The sequence below is a fragment of the Hydra vulgaris genome, chromosome 15 (assembly GCF_038396675.1).
Source record: "Hydra vulgaris chromosome 15, alternate assembly HydraT2T_AEP".
Classification (NCBI taxonomy): Eukaryota; Metazoa; Cnidaria; class Hydrozoa; order Anthoathecata; family Hydridae; genus Hydra; species Hydra vulgaris.
Window position 1 is genome coordinate 55280408 of NC_088934.1, and position 12504 is coordinate 55292911.

The following is a 12504-nucleotide window of genomic DNA, read 5'->3' on the forward strand; positions in this document are numbered from 1 at the left end:
CAAAAACCTAGACTATAAACCAGGATAATTTTTTAGTTCATGTATTCAGTTTTTGTCAAAATTGTGATGAAGTTTCTGAATATGAAATGGAGTGTGAAATTGATGGTGATGATTTGTTAAAGGTAACTCTTGTAATAAACAACAATTAGACAACTCTTTAATATCAATTGGAGTCTCGACAATTAAAGTTCATGTTATCGCAATCAACGAGTCAACTTGCCAATCAAAGTTCAGCATCAACGAGTTGTAACAGCAAAAAGAAAATTAGTCGAAGTAAAAAAAAAATATCATAAAAATAATACATAAAACATAAAAATAGTAGCAAGTAGCAAGTGCTTATGGAGCAAGTGCTTATGGAGTAGCAAGTGCTTATGGAGTAAATATAGATAACTTAAGTGTAGATTCAACTTTTTTCAATCATCCTAAAGATAATTTTTTCAGTCATCCTAAAGATAAAGATAACTGTCAACTCATGTTATCCTGCTACTGGTAACATGTAACCCAGTACAATCTGCTTCATGTCCTGCTGCCTTGTAGGATACATTTTTTTAAGCAAAGACTAGGAGAAGCCAACTTCGACTTAAAACATCCCCTGTCTTGGGGCTCTTCATTGAGTAAAGGCTAGGGATGGTGATCTCGATAAAAATACTCATCATGGGCAGATGTTAAATGCGTCCAGCTACTGTCTTGTAGAAGGCCTCCGAGGCAAAGACTTAAGGGGTAAACAGATTCTATCAGTTGACCAGCCTCGTTCTTTATCTATTAGGCTGGCACAGATGTATTTTTAATACATTGTTTCCGGTTTAGGATGTTGAATGCTGGATCTTCTTGACTCAATGCATGGGTTTTGCTTGTGTCTCTGTTTTTATGGCAAGGCAACTCATTCTATTATTTCCTAATATGGGTACAGCTCTAAAACTCAGTTTTATGGTTCTGAGGCAGACTGGTAGTCAGATTTCCCAAACTCTGTGGTAGCTTTTAGAGAGGCTGATTCCATCAACAGCTGAAAAATATCAAAGAATTAATAGTGCCATGTTGCGCATGGATGGTGTCCCTGTTTGTACTTTTGGTGTGCATTGTGGAAGCCACATTTAGAGCCCTTTGTCACAGCTTAGGATTTATTAATAGTAATGTGGCATTTGCTTGGGCTATTAAACAGTGTTCTGAGTACAATCTATGCTTTGAGTCAAGTTCTTCAATCTAATTTAAAAATGAATAAAGTACCAAAAACTATAAAACACAAAAAACCATCATCATCACCAAGTTCTCTAAACCTATCATTCACTAATATTCATGGTCTTCAAAGTAACTTTTCTTCTGTTGAGTCTTATCTCTTGCAAAGTTCACCAGACCTACTTGCTCTTTGTGAGACTAATTTGAGTTCAACTGTCTCATCTTGCGATCTTAGTGTTGATGGTTATCTTCCTTTAATTCGTAAAGACTCCAATAGTCACATGCTTAGCCTGGGCATTTACATTCATAAGAATTCATCCATTTGTTAGGAAACTAGGTTTGAATCCACAGACTATTCTTTTATGTGCTTTCAATTAGCACCACTTCACTCTATCGCTTTTCTCTTTGTTCTATATCGCTGTCCTTCATCTCAAGACTGCACTCTTTTTGATGTTGTTTCTGATCATATTGACCAAGCCCCCTCTCTTTATCCATCAGCCTAAATTGTTGTTGTCAGTGACTTAAATGCTCATCACACTGAATGGCTTGGCTCTAGTGTCAGTGATTCTGGAAGCATTTAAGCCCACAAGTTTTGCCTTTCTCAATCTCTTACTCAAATAGTCAACTTTCCAACTCGTATTCCAGACAAACCGAATCATTTACCATCTCTACTCGACTTATGTCTTGTTTCTGGACCTATTTGGTGCTCAGTTTCTCCACATTCACCCTTCATCTTTCTAAAATAATATCTCATTCTTCTTCAACATCTGAATCCCCATATCATCGTACCTCTTACAACTACCTTAAAGCTGACAGGGACTCTTTCTGTGATTTTCTTCGTGATGGCCCTTGAGTAGATTTCTTTCGTCTTCCTGTCGACAAATGTGCTTCCTAAATAAATTCATGAATTCAGGCTGGTATGGAATCTTTTGTTCCCTCTCGACAATTCCAAGTCAAGCCTCACTCTGCTCCATGGTTTTCCTCACATTGTGCTGCTGCGATTGCCAATGGAAACCGTTACTTCCATATCTATGACTCTCATGACTTCTGGAGAATCTTTAATAGTATGAATAACAAGGGCAAATGTTAAATTCCACCTCTCTTGTATGGTTCAGACTTTGTTACCTCACCTAAAGACAAAGCTGAATTGTTTGCTAAAAACTTTTCATCAATATCATTTCTTGATTCCTCTAGTAGCGTTCTACCTGATATCACCAACAAACAGGTTGATCCGTTGCTTGACATTCGTATCACTCCAGCTTCTGTATCTAAAGTGATTTCCTGCCTATACTTTTCTACAGCTTGTGGCCTGGACAACATACCTGTTATTGTCTTGCAGAAGTGTTCTCCGGAGCTGTCGTCTATACTTTCAAAACTATTCAACAAGTGCTTATCACAGTCTTGTTTTCCAGCCTGCTGGAAAGCGGCATCTGTTATCCCTATCTTCAAAAATTATGGAGAGCAATCTGATTTGTCTAACTATCGTCCCATTGGTCTTCTTCCTATCATAAGCAAGGTTTTTGAATCTTTAATTAACAAACACTTAATTTCTCATCTTGAATCTAATAACTTACTTTCTGACCATCAATATGGATTTTAATCTTCTCGTTCTACAGCTGATTTGCTAACATTAATATCCAATAGGTTTTATCAGGCATTAGATAAAGGCGGAGAGGTTGAGGCCATAGCTCTTTACATCTCTAAAGATTTTGATAAAGTTTGGCATGCTGATAATTGAATCCTTATTTACCAATCAAAGTATAAAAGTTGTTCTCAATGGACAGCACTCTTCTTCATATCTTGTAACTTCAGGGGTACCTCAAGGTTCTATTCTTGGCTCTACACTCTTTTTAATTTACATTAACAATATTCCAGATATTCTCACACCTAAGGTGGCATTGTTTGCTGATGATACTACCATTTATTATTAAAATTATTTGTCGTGATAAGAAACCAACACTCTTTGATTGCTTGGAAGGGGCATTTGAGCTTGAAAAGGATCTCACTTCTGCTACAGCATGGGGCTCACAGTGACTGTTGAACTTCAATACAGATAAAATTCAATTTTTTTCAGCCAATCGTTATCGCAATAATTTAGATCTTCCTTTATTTATGTACGGTGATGTACTCGATGAGTTATCTACTCTTCATCTTTTAGGATTAACTCTTACTTCTGATTTTTCTCGGTAACCATATATTAAATCTGTTGCAAAATTAGCATCTGCTAAGGTTGCATCTCTTTATCGAGCTTGACACTTTCTTACTTCGGATTCTATTCTCTATCTCTATAAATCTTAAATCCGGCCTTGTATGGAATACTGTTGCCATATCTGGGGCGGATCATCTAATGATGTCCATTCTCTTTTAGACAAGGTGCAAAAATGCATTGTAAACATAGTTGGACCTGCTCTTGCAGCCAACCTCCAACTACTATCACATCGTCGTAATGTTGCTTCTCTTTCTCTTTTCTACAAATGGGCACTGTTCTAAAGTGCTAGCGTCTCTTGTGCCATCTACTAAAATTCATTCTTGTGTTACTTCTGATTCAATTAGGTCTCATCTATTTTCTGTTATTGTTCCCAAGTGCTTCAAAAACTCTTATTTATCTAGTTTTTTTCCTCGAACATCAGTTCTTTGGAATTTGCTTTCTTCATCTTGTTTTCCTGATTCATATAATTTGCAATCCTTTAAGTTGTCTGTCAATGGTTGTCTTGCTCTACAATCTTCATCTTTTCTCTTCCATTAACTTTCAACTTTAATTAGTGGTTACTTGCAGCCTTGTTGGAAGCGAAGATGTTTAAAAAAAAAAAAAAAAACCTCTAGGAAATATTTAATCTTAATCAGAATTGAACATTTTTTTTAGTTAAGAAAAAAAATTTCATAATCTATTTTAACTTTAATTTTTTATCTAAAAAAGCCAAAATTCTTTTGATCAAAAGATTGCAGCAATAATAATAATGCTAGAAGAATGGTAAGGTCATACACAAAATCAGCATATCATTGGTCATACAGCATTATCATTATTGAAATTAGTTACTTTATAATCTAATGTTCTTAGATGTTGTTGATTGATTTGATGATGATTCAGAAAAAAAACTATTTTATGATAGAATACAAAACGTTTTTTTTAAAGGTACCCTTGTAGTTTTTAAGTCAAAATTGATTTATTAAAAAATCGAAGTTAGGTTTATTTGATTGAAATTTTATTTTCTATGTTGGTTCCTTATTTAAAGTCCATTTTTTGTTAGTCAGAATCTAATGAGACGATAAACTTTAGAGATGTATAAACTATTATCAGAAAATGTTTTAGAATATAATTTTTGTTTATAATAAAAATCAGTGTGTATGTGCTTTTCAAGAAATGTTATTTTTTTTTTCAATTATGGAGAAAATAATATTCCTAGTAAGAAACAAAAAATTGAAACAAGCAATTTGTTAAAAAAGATTTTAAATGAAATATCATTAAAAGTTGCGGCTGTTGATGAAATGATGTTGATAACAATAACTAAATCTCAAGCTACTGCTGGAAAAATGATTAAAATGCCAAAATGTTTGACATGTACACTGCCGCTCACGGAAGTTAGGACAGTAGAGATTTTTTCAAAAAAGCAAAATTAATATATAATTACGTTATAAAATTTTTAATTTATATTAATAAAAATTATACTTTTTATACATTTTCAATATAAAATATATTATTAGTCAGTTTTATGTAATAAAAATGTACAAAAACCATTATAATAATTAAATTTTTTTTTCGTCAAAAAAACCACCCTTTGATTTAATAACTATTCTGGGCATTCTTTCAATTAATTTTCTAATTGTTTCTTTTTGAATAATATTCCATTCCTGTTCTATAATGTTCCATAAATGAGATTTTGATCTTGGACATACAGTTCTAATTTTTCTATCCAGTTCATCTCATAGTAACTCAATGGGGTTGAGGTCTGGGCTTTTGGGAGGCCAGGTCATTACACGTAATACATTTTCAGCTTTTTTTGATTTTAAATAATTTCTACATAATAATGCAGTATGTTTAGGGTCATTATCATGCATCAGAATAAAATTATCTCCGATTAATCGAAGTCCCGAAGGGATTGCACTTGTTTCCAGGATATCTCTATAATGTTCTGCTCTCATTATACCATTGATTTTATGCAAATATCCCACTCCATCCAGAGAGAAACAACCCCAAACTATCACAGAGCCTTCACCATGTTTTACTGTTGGAACCAGACATTGAGTTAGCATTTTTTCTTCAGCAGATCTTCTAACGTAAACTCTTCGCTTATTTCCGAAAACTTCAAATTTTGACTCATCGGTCCAGAGTACTTATTTCCATTCATCCATTGTCCAATTTTTGTGGAGCTGTGCCCAACGGAATCTCTTCTGTCGATTAACTTTTCGTAGATATGGTTTTCGGATAGCAACGCGACCATGCAAATTAGCTTTTTGCAATCTTTGTTTGATTGTACTGACAGAAACTTTTTTTTCTCGATCACAGTTGAAAATAGCTGTTATTTGTGGAGCAGTTAACATTCGGTTACGCTTACTGACGATTTTTATATGTCGGTCATCAGTTTTTGTTGTTATGCAAGAAGGACCTGGACGATTTCTGTCTTCCAAACTTCAAGATTCTCGATATCGACGAATCGTATAGCTAACTGTTGATTTACTCAGATTTAATTTTTCAGCTATTTTTCTAACTGTATAGCCTTCTTGAAGCAAAGTGAGTATTGCTGTCCTTTTTTCAACACTTATTGGCTTACCTTTAGGCATATTTTTTTCAATATTTTGAATTTACACTAAAAAAATAATTTTTAAATTTTACCTTTGAACTTCTGCACTTGAAATTTTTAAAACACTAACACAAAATACACAAAATATCTGCAAAAACACAGTAAACAATAGAAATACTTGTTAAATGACAAACTTAAAAGATTTGAGTTGATAATGTAAAATACAGGTTCATACGTGACCTTTAATAAGTTTCTGCGTTCTCTGTTTATTTATTTAAAATGATAAGACTTTTACTTGTGAGTACAATTTATGTTATTTTAAATGTTAGTTATTTTAATAAATTTACATTAAAATAACTTAATTTAGAATTTTTTTGATACAAATTTTATTTAACTTGATTTATTTTTATATAAACATAAATTTTACTAATATAAGTAAATAATTTTATAACGTAATTACATTTTAATATTGTTCTTTTGAAAAAATATTTTTTGTCCTAACTTCCGTGAGTGGCAGTGTATTTCAAAGTGCATCAACAGTTTTTACAACAAAAAAATGTGCTGAACCTCAGAAAACTTTTAAAAAATTAGAAATTGTAAAGCCTAAGTTGGCAGTTACAGTAGACAAATGTTTAAAAATTTACATAACTTTACGTTATGTAAATGTAACAGCTCATATGTTTGGAATAGACTTATATGCAATCGAATGTTCTAGTTTTGACAGAATTAGTGAAACATGCAAATGCAGAAACAATTAAACATTTCATTGAAGCTGTTTGAATTTGGTAGTAGCTAGTATCAACTAACAATGCAACAGTCAAAATAAGTAACAATCACAATATGTTTTGTGTTTTTTATTGCCATAATCATATGCTGCATTTAGTTGTGATGAATTGTTTTCATATACCAAAAGAAGATTAGTACTCTGATTACAATTTAGATTTATGTGAAAAAAATGAATGACACATTTATGACATTTTCATTGTTATGACATTTTCATTGTTATGACATTAAATATTTTGATCAAATTAATATTTAGAATGTGTAATAAGAATGCTTGAAAAATCAACAATCAGCAATAAATCAACAAAGCTATATATATTTTTTATATTTATTTTTATATTTTTATATATATATTAAAATTAATATAAAATATTAAATATAAAAACTCGGTACAAATTTTTGAGTGTAATAATTCAAAACTTTTTAATTTTTTTTATTTCTATCTGAGTTCATTACAAAAATTCTTGTTTAAATTGAACTTAGATTTCAGAAAATTTTTATTCTACAAAACCTCGAGTCATGTGATCGCAAGTTTCAATATCTGGGATTATTTCTGCTCATTAAATTCTCAGTTTGTTAAAAGCTGTGAACACTGTTTTAATGAAATGGTCAATTTATCATATTGCAAGAATCAATGAAAATTTACTACTGCAAAAATAAATAACAGTCAAAACATACTTTTAATTATTGTTTGTTTAAACACCAGGTAATTTAAGAATTATAAATAAAAATAAAAAGTTATAGGAAAAAAATAACAATTACTAAAGGTACAAAAAACTTAAGAGATATTTTAAAAATCAACCAATAAAAAATTATACTAAATCTATTTGCCCTTTGTATTAAACATTAAAATCAATTTTTGTTCAAGGGAAAAGTTAGAGGAATTATTTAAAAATTTAAATGTTTTAAATTAGAAAATAATTAATTAATAATAAAAATAATAATATATTTTAAAATAAGTTATTAGAGTTTTTTTGTTTTGTTTAAAAAAACTATACAAAGATTAAATTAGATTTTGTTTTTAAACTCTTCTGTCTTTAATGTTGTATACATATCTGCAAAAGTGTTTCGAGCATTTAATTTACAGGAAAATATTAAGGTTTAAATAAGATATAAAATTATTTTATATCTTATTTCACGATTTCTTTTATTTAAAATATTTGATCAACACTAAATTTATTTAGACTGTTGTGATTAGCAGTTGTTTTTTAATAATTACATCCTACTTTATTGTGCTTTATTTTTCTAGTTTTATAAAAATGAAATAAAATATTAAAATTTAAATTTTTTAAAATAATAAAATAAAAGTAATTAGTTCTATAATGAGATTAATTAATATGGTTCTATATTTTATATATTAATTCAATAAATAAATAAATCAATCAATAAAAAGCTCTAAACTAAAACCCTCTGAATTAGGAAAAATGAGGTTGGCCGACCTCAATCAAAGGTTGGCAAAAAAAGTTTGATACAAAGGTCTTACCATGAAACATAAAAATGAGGTCTGTAATTTTTTGCCGACCGCAAATATTTTAAGGTCGGCATTGCCAAATGCTGACCCTAATTCCGAGGGTTGAAACTACCAACATCTTCCTTGTCATTCAATAAATATTCTTGTTCTAAATAAGTTGGTTTTTCCTCTTCTAAATTTGCTGACAATTATCTTTTTTATAAAGATCAATATAAATATTCTTTATTGAATGACAGCTACTGTATTTAGCGATAAAAATAAAATTTAAAGTTTTTACTAAGCTAAAAAATTAATGGCTGGACGCATTTCCAGATATCACAATTTACTACACTTAATTCAAGCTCTGAAAACTTTGTTAAAGTTATCGCCCTAGTCTAAACAATTAAATTGGATTGAAACAAATGTCTTCGTTTTTTGAATTCTTTTACACTTTGAAATATGTTTTTTAATTTTTTAATATTTTAAATTTTTTGGTGTTTTAAAAAATATGTTAAAGTCTCAGAGATTTTTTTGAGATCTTTAAACTAACAATTAAAACATAAATATTGAAAAATAAAAATTTTCAATATTTACTCAAAAACTTTTTATATTTTTAATATAGACTTGTGACTCCATATAGTCAGATCGAGTTTCGTGTAATGATGAAACAATCAATGCGAACAGACCAAGTTGTAGGCTCAACAAAAGTGGCTTTATATGATATTCTTAAACAGAACAATGGAAAGTGTAAGTTATTAATATCTGTTATATACTACAATGTTTGTTAATTTTTCTAGACCCAAGGCGTTTCGAGTTTTTAGTGCTTTAGATTTTTCATGGAACCAATACAAAATAGTTTCATGAACTTAATTGAACACAGAAGTTTTTCTTTTGCTGCACTAAATTTTATCTCTAAAAAATATAACATTATGATGGAGTAATGAAAAAAAAGATGACACTATAATGGAGTTATGATTTATGTCTGTCCTATTCGCATCTTGCACTCTTTCAGTTCAATTTTGTAATTTTTTGAGGTTGAATGTAATAGTTTCCCACTGGTGGAATATTTACAATATAAGTGAAAGATTTAGAGTTTAAATTCCCTTGTTACTGGTAATGTTACTCTGCAGTTATTTTTTCTGCACAGTGGTCATATTTTTAGGAGTTTGTATTTAGAGGGTTTAAAGACGTTCGTAACATCAAAGAGAGGGTTGTAACATCAAAGAGAGAATTGTAACATTAAAGAGAGAATTGTAACATCAAATAGAGGGTTGTAACATTAAGGAGAGGATTGTAACATCAAAGAGAAAGTTGTAACATCAAAGTGAGGGTTGTAACATCAAAAAGAGAGTTGTAACATCAAAATGAGGCTTGTAATATCAAAAAAAGGTTTGTAGCATCAAAGAGAGGGTCGTAACATCAAAGAGAGGGTTGTAACATCAAAGAGAGGGTAGTTACATCAAAGAGAGAGTTGTATCATCAAAGAGAGGCTTGTAACATCAAAGAGGCTTATAACATCAAAGAGAGAGTTGCAACATCGGGCTTGGTTGGGAAGCGGGAGCGATCACTCTCGATTACTGACCACGGAAATTATATTTAATTGCAAAAAACTGTCCAGATTTTTCATTCGTTTTGAGAACATTTAAAAAAAAAGGAAGAAAAAAAGGAGGGCAAAAAAGATTAACTGGACTGATGAGAGACAATTATGAAGGAAAAAAAAAACTAGGAAAAAAAATAATTTTTAATGCATAAAAACTTAAAGCAAGTAAATTACGTTTAGAACTAATATTTTTGAAACATCGTTTTTCTATCATTTTTTTATAAAATTAAACGACATGTTTTATATAAAGTAACATCTTTCAACTGCTTAATAAGGAAATAACAAAGGATCCAAAATCGAGAAAAAACGGAGTCGAGAGAAATTGAGAAAAAAATCCGTCAGAGTCGAGAAAAAAATCGGAGTTTCGATAATATTTTGTTAAAAATCTAAAATTAAAATCTAGTTGATGATTAAACATAGTTCTTGTATTTGTTTTTTTTTTTTTTTTAATTTTATATATTTTGACTTATAGTTCATAAAAAATTTTAAAAAAGTTATTATTTTTATATTTCTTAACATACTTACTAATTTCTACACACAAGTCTTATCTAATCAATGGTTTTCAAAAAAATAATAATAAAAAAAAAACATTTATTCTGAAGATCTTTTTAAATAATATTTTAAAAAGATCAAATCATCTTTCATCTCATCAGAAAACGAACTACGAAACTTAGTGACAAATCTGGAAGACGAGGAGAAAAATCTTTCTGCTTCCGAGGAAGTTGCTGGAATTCTGTGGATGGCTAGTTCAAATTTCAAAACTGCTTCTGATTTCACAACAGTTACTTCATATTCTTTTAACTGATCGGTGAAGGTCTTGACTTTTTTAGCTTTTTAGCTGCTGATTGATTTTGATTTAGAATTTTTTGAATTTTGGCAAAAAAGATGTCGATTGTTACAGATCTCCTTGTTTGCTTTTAGTGCGATCATCTGATTTTGGTTGGAGACTATTTTCTATTGTTGCAAATAGTTGATCAAATAACTTTGCAGCATAAAGTTGAATATCTTTTTTGCAAGCGTAAAAAAATGTGTGGTTTTTAATTTAAAAAAAATCGGGATTGTGCAAATAACGACTCAATAATAACAGCATAATGTTTTTATGATTTTCGTATCTGGAGATTAACGCCTCTGCAAAATTAGAACTAATGTCAGTTTCTACAACCTTCAATTTCCTTACTAATGTTTCCATAACAATGTCACACTCCAAAATCGTTGTATTTGGTTTTTCAAAGCAAACTGCAGCGTCAGCAATGACTTCCAATAAGTCAGACAGCGATTTTAAGAAATCTAAGTCAATTTCATTTAACATGTTTAAGCAGTTTAGTTCTTCGAGTGTTTTTTTTACAGCTTCTAAGCAATCCAAAAATCTTTTAATCATCTGAAAAACACTGTTCCATCTAGTGCAGTTGTCGAGCAACAGTCTTTTGTCATGCAAAGATAAATTTCGTTTATTTTTCTTTTAAGAACTTCATATCGAAACAATGAATATTTCAAAAACTTAATTAGTATTCGAAGTTTCTGTAGACTTTTTTTGATATTTTCTTCATATTCAATCTCATTCTCCGAATAGTCAATGAGAAACTCTCCTTCGGTCCCTCCATCAGTTTCCGTTTCTGTTTCAATATCTGATTCAGTTTCTTTGTTTGCAATTTTGCATCAATCTTTTTTAGTATATATCAAATCACAAACACTCAAATGAATTGAATGATTCTGGCAGATCTGATGTGGAAACTTATAAATGGTACCCAATTTCACCATCCACCTACAGCCATCTGTAGTTTTACCTGCAATATCTTCACTCTCTATACCGAATTCTTTTGATTTTTCCATTATCAAAATATTTAATATTTCAGCAGAACTAGGAGATGGCAATCTCACCATTCCTAAATAATACGTTCTGTTGTGAATAACATTTAAATGTAGTATCTTCTACGTCTATTACTACACCATTCGTCACCTGTTAGTCTAAATTTTTCTCCTTTTGCTTTCAATGCAGCCAATTCAGGGATCATTAAATATTTTGCTTCAGCATGAAACATCTTTATTTTTTCTGAAATTGAGGACACTGATTTGGGCAAAATATGCCCATAATTTTCAAAAATCACAACTTTATCAAAGTAATTCCACGCTTCTGAAACCATTTTTCTCTAGGAAAGAAAAATTATCAATTTGATTATGATCTCAAATATTTGTTTTTAATTTTATTTTAATTGTGATAATTTATCACATTTTAGTTTATTAATTTAGTTATTTATTCTAATAGGTAAGTAAAATGTAATAATAATAATAAACATTATTTATTGTTACTTGTTATCACTGATAACATTTTATTACACAATTTTGCCACAATTCACAGTGGGCCGGATATTAGACTGATGGTGGACAAAATTATTTTGATCATACGATATACGACACTACTTGTACAAAATAAAAGTATTATATATTTAAAACTTACCTCGTTATTTTAAGACGAGTTTTTGCATATATTATAAATAATGATCTTGACTAAATATTTTTTTTGTAAAGATAAACTATTGAATAGTTAAAATATATTAACTAATATCACATACGCATTATACTTTAAAAGTTACTGTTTACCATATCTTTGCTTAAAAATTAAAAAGCTCTTGCTTTTTTGACAAAAAAAGGTATTTTATAATGCATTACATTTTATTATACCGCATTTGTTTTTTATGGAAGTTTTTGAAATAGTACAATGGAAAAGAACGAGTATGTTTTATTATATGGTTTTGAATAAA

The 12504-nt window shown here is 29.9% G+C and overlaps 1 protein-coding gene across 1 annotated transcript in view; it reads left to right on the forward strand.

The window, feature by feature from the left end:
* LOC100204448 (E3 ubiquitin-protein ligase Itchy) overlaps positions 1-12504 on the forward strand; it is a 111475-nt gene that overhangs the window by 27378 nt on the left and 71593 nt on the right. Inside the window, exon 5 of the mRNA XM_065819107.1 lies at positions 8768-8892. Within this exon, the coding sequence (XP_065675179.1) occupies positions 8768-8892 (125 nt within the window). The remainder of the gene's footprint in view (positions 1-8767; positions 8893-12504) is intronic.